This window comes from Argopecten irradians, chromosome 14, assembly GCF_041381155.1.
Source record: "Argopecten irradians isolate NY chromosome 14, Ai_NY, whole genome shotgun sequence".
In the NCBI taxonomy this organism is placed as follows: domain Eukaryota; kingdom Metazoa; phylum Mollusca; class Bivalvia; order Pectinida; family Pectinidae; genus Argopecten; species Argopecten irradians.
In genome coordinates, this window is record NC_091147.1 from 26622145 (window position 1) to 26636880 (window position 14736).

The following is a 14736-nucleotide window of genomic DNA, read 5'->3' on the forward strand; positions in this document are numbered from 1 at the left end:
ATAGTGCACGAACAACATGATTTAGCATTTTCAAATGTAACTGTAGGTAAAAAAAACATTCATCTGATTGTCAAATGTGTAAATTTTATAATATTACAAAAAATACTACACATTTTGTTTTTCTTCAATACTAAAGCAAATACAAGTGTAAGTGTCAATGTGACGAGTCAATTGTTTACGTCTGTCACTAAGTGTAAGACGAAATTATGTATTTAGCCAAAGTTGAAATATGATATCAACGTCTTATGCAAATTGGTGTCTGGGAAAAGTAGCACTCTTTTACTTTAGTTATTCGATTATATACGTCTAGATGGTAACTTTTATAGTAGGATATTCGTTATTTTATAATCAAGTGACCAAAAATATCAATTTACAACTACAAATATTGTAACTTATCATATTTTATTACAATCCAAACATTCCATCTGTTCAACGTGCCTAGTTTAAGTACAACACGATGTAAACTTATATTGACACGACTTCATAAAATGAAATCTTTATTTGTGCACTGGATATGTTTATTATAAAACAAATTATAAACATATGTTGGCAAATTGATTGCAGATCTACGACCAATCAGAATGAAGCTTTCATAGCGCAATGGAAGAGACATAGACAAAGTACTGTAGCGTTGAAGCCTTATCCACCAAGCTATTATTTATTGAATCACTGAAGACCGTCATGTTGGGGATTCACTCAAAAGTTCAAAAACGGCATCTGTGTGAAGTATTAGGATTGGCTGATATATTTAGACATCAATTGCCGATTCCCCTATCTTCTGATCCAGGGTATACCGAGGATGTATAATCCTTGAGTATCTGTATAAGATTGTTTACAATTTAGCCAACGAGTCAACATTTACAAGTTTATTGTGGATAGATCGTGGATGCAGACCATATGTGACCAGGTCAGTAGACAATAGTCAAATTGTATATTGATTGATTTAGTTATTTTTCCTTTTGAAAGGTAATGCTATATTGCATTGAAGATATAAGGCTAACTACTATTACTGATGTGAAATGTATATTACATTGTGATCCAAATTAGATGATATGACAACAAGTAATACTGTATAAAAACAGCGTATCCATTGACAAGTTATTCATCCACATAGGTTACCATTTCTGTACAAAACTATTTCATCAGTTATATCTGTGTAAATCCCTATTGGCTACCAATTTATCCTCATATCAGGTATGTTTCGTATAGCTTCTTGCAGGATTTTATCAAGATAAAATTTCACACAACTGAAGAAGTTTAAGTGAAGTACATTGTATTTTGACATATATGTAATTGTGAGAACTACACTTACATAAAACCTGCCTTAGTGACCACGTTTTGTTATCATGAGTAAATGCATTTTTATTGTCATCAGGTGTCACATTGCGTTTTTGTTGTATTCGTCAGGACTTAGCTGTAGTGTTTTGTACTGCTACTACCGGTAGGAGGACATATATTGTGATTATTGACATTATTTGAATGTATAATGAGTAACATGCCTTTTATTGACACATGTCCGTCCTAGATATCGATTTTTACTCTCGTGCTATCCACATCTGGACTATATCATAGTACAACTTACGTCTCTGTGTACAGATGATGATGGTAGTTTGGTCCTTTGATGTTCTTAATATGACGCAACAAAGGTACACTACATGATTTGAAGTTAGTCGTGGCTTTCTGTGTTCTTCAAATGAAGATTCTATCTGTGGCCTGTGATTGGTCAGGTTTTTTTTCTCTCTTCTTCAGTTTTACTATGATATAACCCTAAGGATGGATATTACAAGAGTGATAGTAACTCCTGAAAAATCGAGGATTACATGTGTAAATATGCTAACAAAAACGATTATATATGTTGTGAATATAGGACTATCTAAGTGTAAAATCGAAGTAAACTGAGATATTATGGTTCTTTTCCTCTTTCCCAAAAATACGAATGTGGCATACAAAAGAACCAATAAATTTGTTGGACTGAACGGTTCTCAGGGATTGCTGCAAACTAGCTATTTCGAAAGTTTTTTAATGAAGACTGAATGACGAGTAGCAGGATACTATGACTGTAAACGCATGTCTTTCGTTTGAAACGCTTTCAGAGTTCAACTTCTTGTTTTGATTAACAGAAGAGTCAATTTCATATGCCCTTACGACCTCTCTCGTTAGCAATGTGCGTACTTGTGTAAAGTACGTACTAGTATTAGGAAACTACACTAAAGTCCAACCTATCCTTTATACACTGGTTTAATTGTTTTGAAATTGGTAATTTTGGACTCTCGAAAAGTTATCTTTAAGCAGATAGTCCTTATGCAGAGGTGGTCGCTGAGGCAGGTTTACCGTATATATTTGTCATGTCCCTTTGTGATAGCAAGAAATCTGGATTTTTTTGGTTATATTGGTTTAACGCCTATTAACAGCCATGGTCATGTAAGGACGTGCCAGGTCTGTAAATGGAGGAAAGCCGGCGAACCCGTAAAATAACCCAACGACCAGCGGTCAGTACCTGGCAACTACCTTACATGGGATTCGAACCTGTGACTCAGAGGTGTAGGTCGGTGAATCCCATGTGGGGTAGTTGCCGGGAATCTTTTACATTTCAAAATGCCAGTTCACTGAAGCAGACTTACAAGGACAACGAACAACATTCGTAAAATTATTATGTATAATATTTTATATCGTGCAGTCATGTCCAAGTCGTTCACCTCCAGCTTGATACGCTACCGCTCCAGGAACGTTAGGCTCTGGATGTTGATAGCATTAATTATAGGAGCAATCTACATCATCAGTCCTTTCCAAATCTACAGTGGCGTGGCATCACCACGGCCAACGCCCTTTAACCGCACATGGTGGGACGCAAAGTCTCTTCCGGTACGTTGAATTTCATAAAAGATGATAAAATATGTTAAATACCGGCAGTTTATGTATAAGAAAAAGGGGGAAACTGTTTTATCCTTATGGAAGCAGATGTAAAAATTAACATGTATGTGGGGTAGGGGTGTATGTATTCATTAGGAAACAATATTCAATTCTCTATATATCTTAAATCAATTTGTAAAAAAAAAAAAAACCCAAAATCAAAAAAACATTTATTTTAGTTTACAGTATATCAAAAATATCAATATAGTTGTATATAAAAGTAGAGTTATACCAATTACATTAAGTGTATATGATATCAAATATTGTTTGATATATTTTGTTTTTAGGAGAAGTTACCATATACCATGTGCCATACGCCTGTTGCTTTAAAACAAAATATAAGTGTAATAGATAGCATCAAGAAAACAATAGCAATACCAGAAGGACCGCCTCCAGAATGGGACGAACTATGCAGGATGTCGTTTGAGGATCTAGAAATGTATTATCACACGTGCGTAGCTAATTTATTACTTCTTTTCTTTTCATACATATAAAGGGCAAAAACAAAACCTGGATACGTATACAATATCATTTTAAATTCATTGGTCGTTTCACATTTGCTCATTTTGTTTCGTAAACATGATAATACGAATGTAAACATTAGCATAGGATTAACCAAAACTGTCCACCATCGTTTTAAATGGCATTGTCACATGGATAATGCAACCCTTCGCTGGTAATCAAATACTCAATTAGATGTGGAAGTTGCTCTCACAATCAAATGCATAATGAAAAGTCATACAGTCTAGTCATACCATTGTTTCGAGGAGTTATGTTTGTGAAATGTGAAAGGAAGCTTAAGATACAAAAAGAAACTCTTGTCCAATGCAAACCCTATGATATCAATATTTTATTTTTTTCTTCAAAATTACAGGTACTTAAGTACGATACAGTTACCGTGTAAACGTTCCTTAAGGATGGGCAATACCTTGGACGGAGGGTGGGATGTGTGCAGTGAAAAGAACAAGATAAATCGGAATGCTTGTCTCGTCTACTCATTCGGGTACACGACACTTTCTCAATCATTATTTTTAAAACCTAATATGTATGCCAAAACAGCGTAGCTGCTTATTTTTGCACGTTAAAAAACGCAATTTTCACATATTAAAAGTTCAAGCAAATCACAGTTTTTACCATTTTAGTTTCAAGAATAATATTTGATTTACATATTTCTTATCTTACGGATCAGATTTGCATTGTCATTTACAGAATCCAGTTTGACTTTTCATTCGACGATGACATTGCTTCAGTTTTTGGATGCGAAGTGCACTCATTTGATCCGAGGTAAGTAATTGTTAATATAAAACATGTTATGGTCGTTATTCCTTTGTGGGAATTAACAAAGGTAGGTGAAAATGACAAAATATTAAAGTTTAAGCAGTCTTTGAGTTACTAAAGTTCGTGGTAATGAAGTTCAACTATTTTTTTTCTTTTTGTATTTTCCAGTATGCATCAAAAGGACCACAATCGGAGCCCGTCTGTGTTTTTCCATGCCATCGGTTTATCTGATTATAACGGCGTCAGTAAAGATATGGCGAGTTGGAAGATGAGAACATTCAAAACTATTCGGAAAGAGCTGCTACATGAAAGTGTAAGTGACCTGGAAGATGTATAGTACAAGATGGTGGTCGGGGTTCACCAGTTACAAGTTAGGAGTTATTTCATTTTATTTATTTTATTATTTAGTTATGTACTAGGTAAACTGTATAGCTGGCTATTTTAGCGGTGTTGGTATTTTTCACGGTTTGACAGGTATGGTCGCGAAGACTTGATCCGCAAAAAAATGAAAAATTGAGAAATTGTAAATTGTATCCCATTAAATCCAAATGCCGGAAACTGCTAAAACTTAAATTTCTCGTTTCGGTAGCCAGGTTAATTTAAGGACGCCGATCATCTATGCAACGTGTGTGAAAAGTAAGTAATGAGGGATTATTGATTTATGAACTTGATGGTATATATCGTGTACAAACCTGATTACTAATATTAGAAGCGGTAGAAGCGGGGATAACTGTTCGTAAACATGAAATGTAATATGTTACCTGTAAGGACTAATTATGACATATTTTCGAATTCTTACAAAACGCTAGTCCAATTCCATGAAATGTAATGCTGATACTTTCAGTATAAAGCAGGGAAAGTCACATGCATTCTTTAGATATGGCTTTTATACAATGGGCAGCAGTAAAAATCACACTTAGATTTATCGACCACTGGCAGAAGAAAAGGATACCAGACGTTTTGCGTCAGGCGATTAAAACATTTAAGTATTTATATTTATGAATACGCATTGTACAAATATCGGGTTAATGATATCTCTCTGCGAATAACACTAAGCTTTTAAGCTAATAGAGAAGATTACTAGAATTTCGTTTTCCTTTTTTTTGCATAAAACATTATTGATTATATAAAACATAAATTTTCTAAAATAATGTTTTATATGATGAGCATTAAAACACAATAAATATGCCATTTCTTTTTGAGAAGGAGGAATATTGCCTTGCTATAATTCAAAAAGACATTGATATGATTTTAATAAACACTTAATTGTTCAACATAATTGTACGCCTCTCAATTCATTACAGCGTGCCACTGAAATCATTAAGATGGACATTGAGTCGTGGGAATGGCAAGTCATACCCGACATGTTAAAGACCTCACAGTTCACTGGTACCAAGCAGCTTCTGGTGGAATTCCACGCCAATACCGATACTCACGTGAGGGAATATTGGATCCATAAGCTACTGATATTACGTGAACTATATCTAGAAGGATTTCGTATATTCTGGATAGGACGCAATATGAAGTGCACCTACACTTCACCTATACTGAAACGTAAATTATACGGATGTTACGAAGTATCCTTCGTCAAGAACAGTTAGAACAACTTTCAGAGTAGTTTAGCGGTAATAGAGTATACAAAAGAATGTACGGATATATACACTGTCACAGTAAATTATCCTAATTGTAAGCAGTTGAAGAATACGGGGAGAGTATTAATACATACGCTACGCTAGACAGAACAGATTTAGCGTTGTGAGTATGCAACTGGAAACGACATGAACAAGGCAGGAGCACATTGTTTTATGCTAATGAATGAGTATGGATATAAAAGACGGAGTATTTGCAAATGTGAAAGATAAAGTCGGAACTTATTTCGAAATATTATTCTTTGTAAGTACTTCAGAGAATATGGTGTTTTATCAGGTGTAAGCGGTAAGGAAAACTCTTCAGCATTTAGGTCAGTAACTTTGAGCGTCAAGCTTACAAACAAGAGGGTGGCTAAGGGTGATGTCACAACACTTGAACCATTCGGCATCCACTGTCACATTTATCTATGAAGTTTTGTTTTAATTGAAACATATGTCTGTTTCTGTTTGCAATGCATGCCAAAATTCATTTTAATTGTTTGTTGTTCAAGAATGTGATCGTCGTTTGTTACGTTGTAGTCATGTTTGATCATACTGTTTATTCAACTACACTTACAGCTCAAAATTGATTCGTCTTTTCATGACCTACTTAACGGCATTTGCTTGAGAATGTTTGTTTGTTTGATTATTTTAACGTCCTATTAACAGTCATGATCATATAAGGACGGCCCCCATGTATGCAGTGTGTGTGAAGAGCGTGTTTTGGGAGACTGCGGTATGTCCGTGTCTTCTTGTATAGTGGAACTGTTGCCCTTTTTAGTGCTTTTATAGTGCTTAAACACTGAAGCATGCCGCCGAAGACACCAAGCAACTGCCCCAATCGGTCACACATGTACTGACAACGGGCGAACATGTCGCCTCACTCCAGTTATGCTGAGCGCTAAGCAGGAGCAGAAACTACCATTTTTATAGACTATGGTGTCTCGGCCAGGGGACAGAACCTAGAGCCTTCCTCACAAGGGCAAACGCTCAATTCAAGTCCAAAAGTGAGTGCTTGAGAATACTAGTATTTCAAATACTAATTATATAATATATAGATAAATGACGACATCACAATTCACATCTTCTATTATCTAAACTTCCGTTTTTCATTTCTTACGTTCGTCAATCTAATAATTAATACATATTTCTGCAGTCCTTTTATTTCCTTCAATATAGTTTTCCGTTTCAATTTTTTGCAATTTCGTATCACCGTAATAAATACATATTCATTGATGGATTTGTTTGAATAATCAACAACAAAGACTATAAATTTTCGTTATTGTTTATTCAATGGGCTGATATAGTACATCCGGCCTTAAAACTGAAAATCGGGTTAGAAAATGATGTGCACTTTCCTCGATATTATTCGTAATCAAATCGGAAAATTGTATGATTTTTTTCAATGAAAAATCATTGTTAATCATTGTACTTTTTAATAACCGTTATTGAAAGAAATCTGTCAATATTTCACAAAGAATTTTGACTATTTTTTATGTATTTGTTTGTCAAGAATGGTATTAAGTATCAGAAAAAGCGTTTATCTATCTTTTTGTCAACTCATAATCCAAACATCATTTAAATACCTCATTAAAACAAAAAATAGGTAATAATTTCTTCTTTTTTTTTTGTTCACTGAAAAAATACTGATTTTCAAGAAATATTCAATCAAGAACAAATAAAATTTATGTCTACTTTATAATAATAAATCTTCGAAAACACAAGAGCTAATAAACGTTACTGTAAATGTATTTATTTCATTTTGGTTCAATCATATTTTAGCGCAAATGGGACATTGAGTGTTTTAAAACAATGGAAAATTTGCAAATTCACCATTATAGCTATATTCAAAATATAAAGAAAATACAATTCATGTTGCTGTATTCAGCGCAGTATTTCTTTCGTGATGAGCGCTAAAATATGATTTCCACTAAAATATGTACGTTTGCAGTATCTTATTACTTTTTTTAGAATCATGGGTCAGATAAAAATTGTAAATAGGTGTTGGTGCAGCACTAGCACGCTGGTCAAGCTGTCCGGGCTTGACCACTATGTCCAATCTCTGGCCAAACATATCATGCCTTTACACCATGGTCCATACATTAAATACACTAACAACTGGACAATTCATTACAAGTCATGAAAGACATAATTCATAAAAAACAAGTACAAAAATAAGCATTGGTATTTAAAAGAACCCAACAAATTCAACTTATGGCAATGTAAAAACAATATCAGTAAGTTTCTACGGACTTATTTCTACACACAGGATCGTGACATGAATTTCAAAACCATGGTTCATATACAGCTAAAATGTATATACATGTTAGATAGTCATAGATTATTTATTACATATATATTGGTCGTGGCTTGGGAATTCTTGTCAAGTCCCTGTGTATCTACACGTTGTTATCACAACAATTGGTGACTCAGAGGATAGTTCTGTGATGTGTATTGGGTATATTGAATTCATATAATATTACATTTGCACGTACATGTGACAATAGCTATAGATTCACTTACTGTGGCATTCTGTTAAGATTCATAGAACATTAATTTATTGCTACATATCAACATAATGACAATGTATATATTTCAAATTTTATTCACGAGCGATTTAATTTCACTAACAAATTAATTTCCCCTTTTTTAACTTTTAAGACATAAATCCCTCATTAACAGTTAAAATATGTCACTGAGATACAATAACACGTTTTATTTCATATTTTTTTTTAAATCAATGTAAGTCCTTAGCTAATTTCGTTTCTAGACTTTATGATAGAAAAAATGTTAAGTTGGTAGCTAATTCAATAGATTTATTATATATAGTAGTAACTTCATATGGATATTAAACTATTCTGTTGAATAATTACCTAAGATTGTCTGCTTGTTTTACGGAATTTTTCATCAGTGTTTCAAAATCCCTTGTCTGGCATATATTAACATGTACATTTGTTCTCTCTAACAAAAATAGCAGCACCAACCATTTGTCCACCAATTCTCCCAGTTTTTGGCTATAAAAAGTGTTATTTTAAATGTCACACACAATCGCTCATTCTTGTTAGTATCATTACATATAATAGACAAAAAAGTAAAAAATAACACAATGTATATCTAAAACGAAAGTACAGTAGATTTGATCTCGACATGAGTCAATATATTATACCAGCTATGATCTGCAGAGCTTTACATCTACCTCGAAACCAACAAAATTAAAGCTGAAAATCAAACAATTCTTCCATAACCTGAAAGTAAAATACACACGTTGCATGAAAATGTATTCATGTGTTAAATAGTCTACTCAGACATAGATGATCGTTTATAGCTTCCTACACATTATCGTGTCAAAAGCCTTATAATTGTAATATGGATGACTAAAAAATGTTATAAGAAAGCTAACAAATACATGTATAGCAATCTGGTTATGACTTTGTCTCTAATTTAATAAAGTTTTAAGTTTTTCATCTTCACATTTTGCTGAAAGCAAATGAGAAAATGCATTATTATTTTTACCATACTTTTATCATACTATTCCTTTTCCGTGTAAACGTAGACAAACTGTGTAATTTAAGACATCCAGATTAGCTTGGGACTCCTATTTGTGTCAATTTCATTACCTCAATCATCCATTTCTATCCAATATTGTATTTTCACAAGTATTCGTGTTTCATATTTTATATACATATACAGCACTAAGCAATAACGGATAGAAAAACACTAATAACTTGTAATCAAATATACTTATAACATAATGAGTATTTGTGTCCAAAACACTTAAATGATGCCTCAATAGGTCCAAAAATGACATTAACAATATTCTAATGTATCAAACGAATAAACTAACCATTTGCATTAACAAAGCATTCAAAAAATGAACATTTGACCATTAAAAATAAAAATTGTGAAGAATATTTAAAACTAGTACAAAATCATTTTCAAGGTTTTCACGTCAAACACATAGAAGAATCAAATTTAGTGAGATTCAGATAAGTTTGTTAATCTCTTTGTAAGCAGTTTGGCTAAACGATCATGAAAAAATCTGAAATTTCTTATGTTTGATCCATCTAGTTATAGATGAATTAGTTTGAAAAGAAATCAAGGCAAAAACATACAAATAGCATAAGTTTTCATCGAGAAAAACACGAGCCTACAATTCTTTTACATTCCCTGAGCCTGGCCTATCAGAGAATTTTTTTGTCAGGTATATATACGTTGTACATGTAATTAATTATTTAACATGTTTCGTATACCAACAAATAATTATTTAATGAGCCAATTTGTGGTACAAAAACTAATTTGTACAAATCGATGAATTTATTCCATCTCTGAACATGAGAAGCAATTACTTCTCCATATCTTTTAATTTTTAAAAAGAAAATTTATCCTCAACCAAGTTTGTGTTAGACTGAACATTAATGGTGCTGATTATAATATGTATGAGAGAATTAATGAATAGAGAAAGCGTGTTTGATAATAATTATCGTTTTAACAATTGATAAACTACATGTATGCATTAATATGATATGTCTAATGAAAATGCATTCCGATTTGTCTATGAAAAGAATCTGTTTATAATCAGTCAAGCCCTTTATTTAATGGCCATAGCCTTTGAGAAAAAAATTTTTTTTTATGAAAATGAAAATCACAATGGTTCCCATAATGATTCCTTTTACCTTATATGCAACATGTAAATCAATGTAAGTAATGATTTGATGACAACTCATTAACAACACTTTGGTAAGATGTTTAATATTCACAAATATCTTCTAATTAAACAATCCTTCATCCATAAAAAAAACGTTTTTAATGTTCATTTCACTCTATCATGTTTCTAATACTAAAACCAAAATTAACTTGTCAGAAAAAAAAAATCTATAAACTAGGACATAATATAGATCACTTATGCAATAAGCAAAATTGAAAAAGGGAAAAACTTACAAGCAAGAAAAAATAAAAACCAAGGAAAATCCTAAATCACAACGAGTTATGTTACTCAAGAAAAACTGCTTTCTTCTCGATTACTTAAATTCATAGCAATATTTGAAAAATAGAGATCAAACAGAGGCAATCAATACTTAATATAAAAATATCAAAACGAAAACTATACACAAGCGCAAGGATGGATTGAAAATAAATATGTAGGATGAGTGTTAGCACTTCAGGGAAAATCGAAACAGAATATCAAAAAGGGACACAACTCAATAAACTTTGAAAGCGATGAATGAAGTTTTAGGTTTCCGACAAAAACCTCTTGTGACTGTCAATAGCTTCACATAAATCTACAGCAGAAACACAAACATTTTACACAACTCCTCATTAAACCCGTTTATTAATACATTTATTTCCTTAAAGCGCATGGAATTTCCTTTGTAAAAGGTTCACTTTTATTAAGAATATCAGTTTTTTTCTATGCTCTTCAAGGTCATTTATGGGCATGCGAGGGAGAAATTTAACATACAATATGGCTTTCGTCAGACAACATAAACAGTGTCTGACTACCTGTATCAATAATAAAAAAAACGCAACGTAAAACAAGAGCCCCAGAGGGCCTGTATCGCTAACTTGGTTTTTTTTAAAAGTAATAATCAAAAAGACTCTTACAAACAGAAAAATTATCAAAATTGACCCCTAAATTTGTTCAATTTTGAATCCCAACCATACAAATATGCTTTCCAATACAAAGTTTCAAGGAGGATGTAATTCATATGAAACAAAAGGAGGGCCTGTATCACACCTAGTTTTTTTTTTTTTTTTTTTAGCAATTCTGTAATTTAGTAATAAGTGATTCAAAAATCACAAAGACAAATTGACCCCATGATTTGTTTAATTTTGAATCCCAACCATATAATGATGCTATAAATACAGTAGATGCTGTAAATAACAGCCAAATTGATCCCTTTTGATCCCGCCCCTCAGTCCCCGGGGGTCAGTCCCATCATTTGTACAATTTTGAATCCCAACCCTATAAGGGTGCTTCCATTGCATTTTGTGTGCTATCCCATGCTTAGTTGCAGAGAAGAAATCGATTATATTGAAATAGCCAAATTGACCTCATTTGACCTTGTCCCTCAGGCCCCTGGGGTGTCAGCCCTATTATTTGCACAATTTTGAATCTCCACTCTATAAGGATGCTACCATTGCATTATGTGCTATCCCATCCTTAGTTGCAGAGACGAAGTCGTTTATATGGAAATAGTCAAATTGACCACTTTTCACTCCGTTCCTCAGGTCCCCGGGGGTCAGTCCCATCATTTGTACAATTTTATTAATCCCCACCATATAAGGATGCTACTAATGCATTATGAGTGCTGCCCCATGCTTAGTTTCAAAGAAGAACTTGTTTATATGGAATTAGCCAAATTGACAACTTTTGACACCGTCCCTCAGGTCCCTGGGGTTTCAGCCCCTTCAATCTTACAATGTAAATCTCCACCCTATAAGGATGCTACCATTGCATTATGGGTGCTATCCCATGCTTAGTTTCAGAGAAGAAGTCGTTTTTATGGAAATAGACAAATTGACCCTTTTGACCCCGCCCCTCAGGCCCCTGGGGGGGGGTCAGCCCCATCATTTGTATAATTTTCAGTTAGTAGCCCATAAGAATGCTACCAGTCAAATTTTGTTGAAATCCTACCAGCGGTTATTGAGAAGAAGTCGATTGTTGCGGACGGACGGACCACGGACACCACGGTATGGGATAATTATAAGCTCACCTTGGTCCTTCGGACCAGGTCAGCTAAAAATAATGGTCTCCAATTTGACTCAAAATAATGATCTTCCTTTAGCTTATAATATCCATTTTCTGTAACAAAGCTTTCAATCTCAGAAATGAAATAAACTAATAAACAAATTGTCAGCCTTAAAACCTGTATAATCCGGAAATTGTCTATACCTGACAAATATGCTGAACAAATCATATTGTGTATATTTTAATATACTAAAACTTCATAAACATTCATACCAAATATAACCAGTGGAATATAAGTTTAACAAGTGGTTAAAAATGTATAGAACATATACGGTTTGTGTTTAAATAATCACTTCAGCTGATTAGATTTTTTTAAGAATATGACATAATATAAAACAATTATTAAAGCTGGAATACTGAGAGCTAGTACTTTTAGATCAATGAAATATGACTTTTCAAAAAAATCAGCAATATGTGTAAAGGGATCTAGTTAATTGTTCAATATTCGTATGATATAATTAGTAAAAGGTTACAAATTTTAAATAACAATTAAAGATAAATTCAGCAGGGATAAAGCAATACTTTAGGGGATAATCAAAGATGCTCCACCGCTGACAGAGCATAAACCATATTTATTAGTTGAATAATAAGTTATGTTTAATCGTGTACATATATGTGTTTAATTAACACAAAAAAAACACATAAAATAATTTGTTTTGCTTTGTTTGTCTGCACAATTAAAACCTCATTTCATGTAGGTATAGTTTCATGATGTTTTTTTTTTCAAAATGCAATTAATTATTTTCAAATCTGGAGTACATAGTAGTCCAAACATTTGTTACTGAAAAAAAAACTGATTAATCTGCTCCTTCTTTTAAGTGGATAGAAGTTACCATTCATCGGCGGTGTTGCACCTTTGATCATTTAATATTTGTATGATTTTTTAGGTAAATTGTTATAAATTTTAAATAACAAATAAAGGTAAAAATCAGCAGGTGTGTCAATATACAGGCTGTACTTATACACAAAGGAGTATTTTGTACCTATGCACATGGGAAAAAATTCAACGCCAATTTCTAATGTAATTTTCTGCAATGTATATGTATGAGGTATACTATAGTCTAAAACTTACCCATTTACCCCTGAAGACCCATTTAGATTCTTCTAGATCAAAGGCTAGGATGGTCTATTGTGAAATTCCAGGGGTGAATGAATTAAATTCAACTTCTTTAAGTTAATGAGGCATTTACAAAAGTTCTAAATTCTCTATTCTACTTAAGAAGCGGCCCAGAAAGTTTAAAATTCAAAGAAAAATGAAGGGCACTTAAAGGCCCTTTAACAAGACCCAATTCACAAAATTAATGTATTGCTAGTTATTGCAAAGACTAAGCCATAAGCGATTCATAAAAGAATTTAAATTGAGAACCCCATTTGGTTTTCATATTATTAGTCTGTGTGTAAGCCAGAGCAAGTGAAATTGGGGCCTCAAAAAGAGGGAGGGTGCTTATAGGGATTGAAGCGCTATTAGGTCGGATATGGTAATAGTAAAAAATAATATGTCAATTTGAATCAAAAATCACTTAAAAAGATACATGTTTGATAATCAGAAAAAAATAACTACTGGTACTACATTTTCTCATGTTATGATATCACATGCATGTTATCCTAGTTTATACGCCTAGAATGCCCGTTTTTACACAATAAGTACGATTTTCATAGAATCTGTGGAATTCAGATCTAGTTGACATGCAAACTATCAAAATCTAAGTACTTGCAAATATCTTTTATATCTCACTGACTATTCAAAAACCATTGGATGGTTTTCACAAATTGTACAACTTCTCAATAATAATAAATTAATATCTATAGTACAGTGTGTACATGTATATATATGTTATCATAAATTAGTCTCCATTTAATGAAACAAATTAACAAAGACATATGCAGTGTTTGGTCCAATAGCAATTATGATAAAGGAAACACCTTAATCAATCTCAAAACAAAATACATTTCCCCGTAATTATAAATAATTAATAAATGCATTTAGTCATGTAAAAAGTCAGAATATATTATATGTGAATACACAGTATTCATTTAAAGCACAATATATTTCATTCATTAATCAATCGATGTATTCACACTTATGGTTAAAATTAATGGAAATGCAAAATATCACCTTGAAATCTGATATTTCAGATTAAATGTCCATCGTCCTATTTTCTAGTCACATAG

The 14736-nt window shown here is 32.7% G+C and overlaps 1 protein-coding gene across 1 annotated transcript; it reads left to right on the top strand.

Moving 5' to 3' along the window:
- The first annotated feature begins 553 nt into the window (after window positions 1–553).
- LOC138307824 (probable methyltransferase-like protein 24) lies at window positions 554–7274 on the top strand. The gene is made up of 7 exons (XM_069248729.1): window positions 554–907; window positions 2678–2862; window positions 3198–3361; window positions 3785–3913; window positions 4120–4194; window positions 4357–4501; window positions 5493–7274. The coding sequence occupies exons 2-7, from the start codon at window positions 2680–2682 to the stop codon at window positions 5787–5789; spliced, it is 993 nt and encodes a 330-aa protein (XP_069104830.1). The 5' UTR covers window positions 554–907; window positions 2678–2679; the 3' UTR covers window positions 5790–7274.
- The last annotated feature ends 7462 nt before the right edge of the window (window positions 7275–14736 follow it).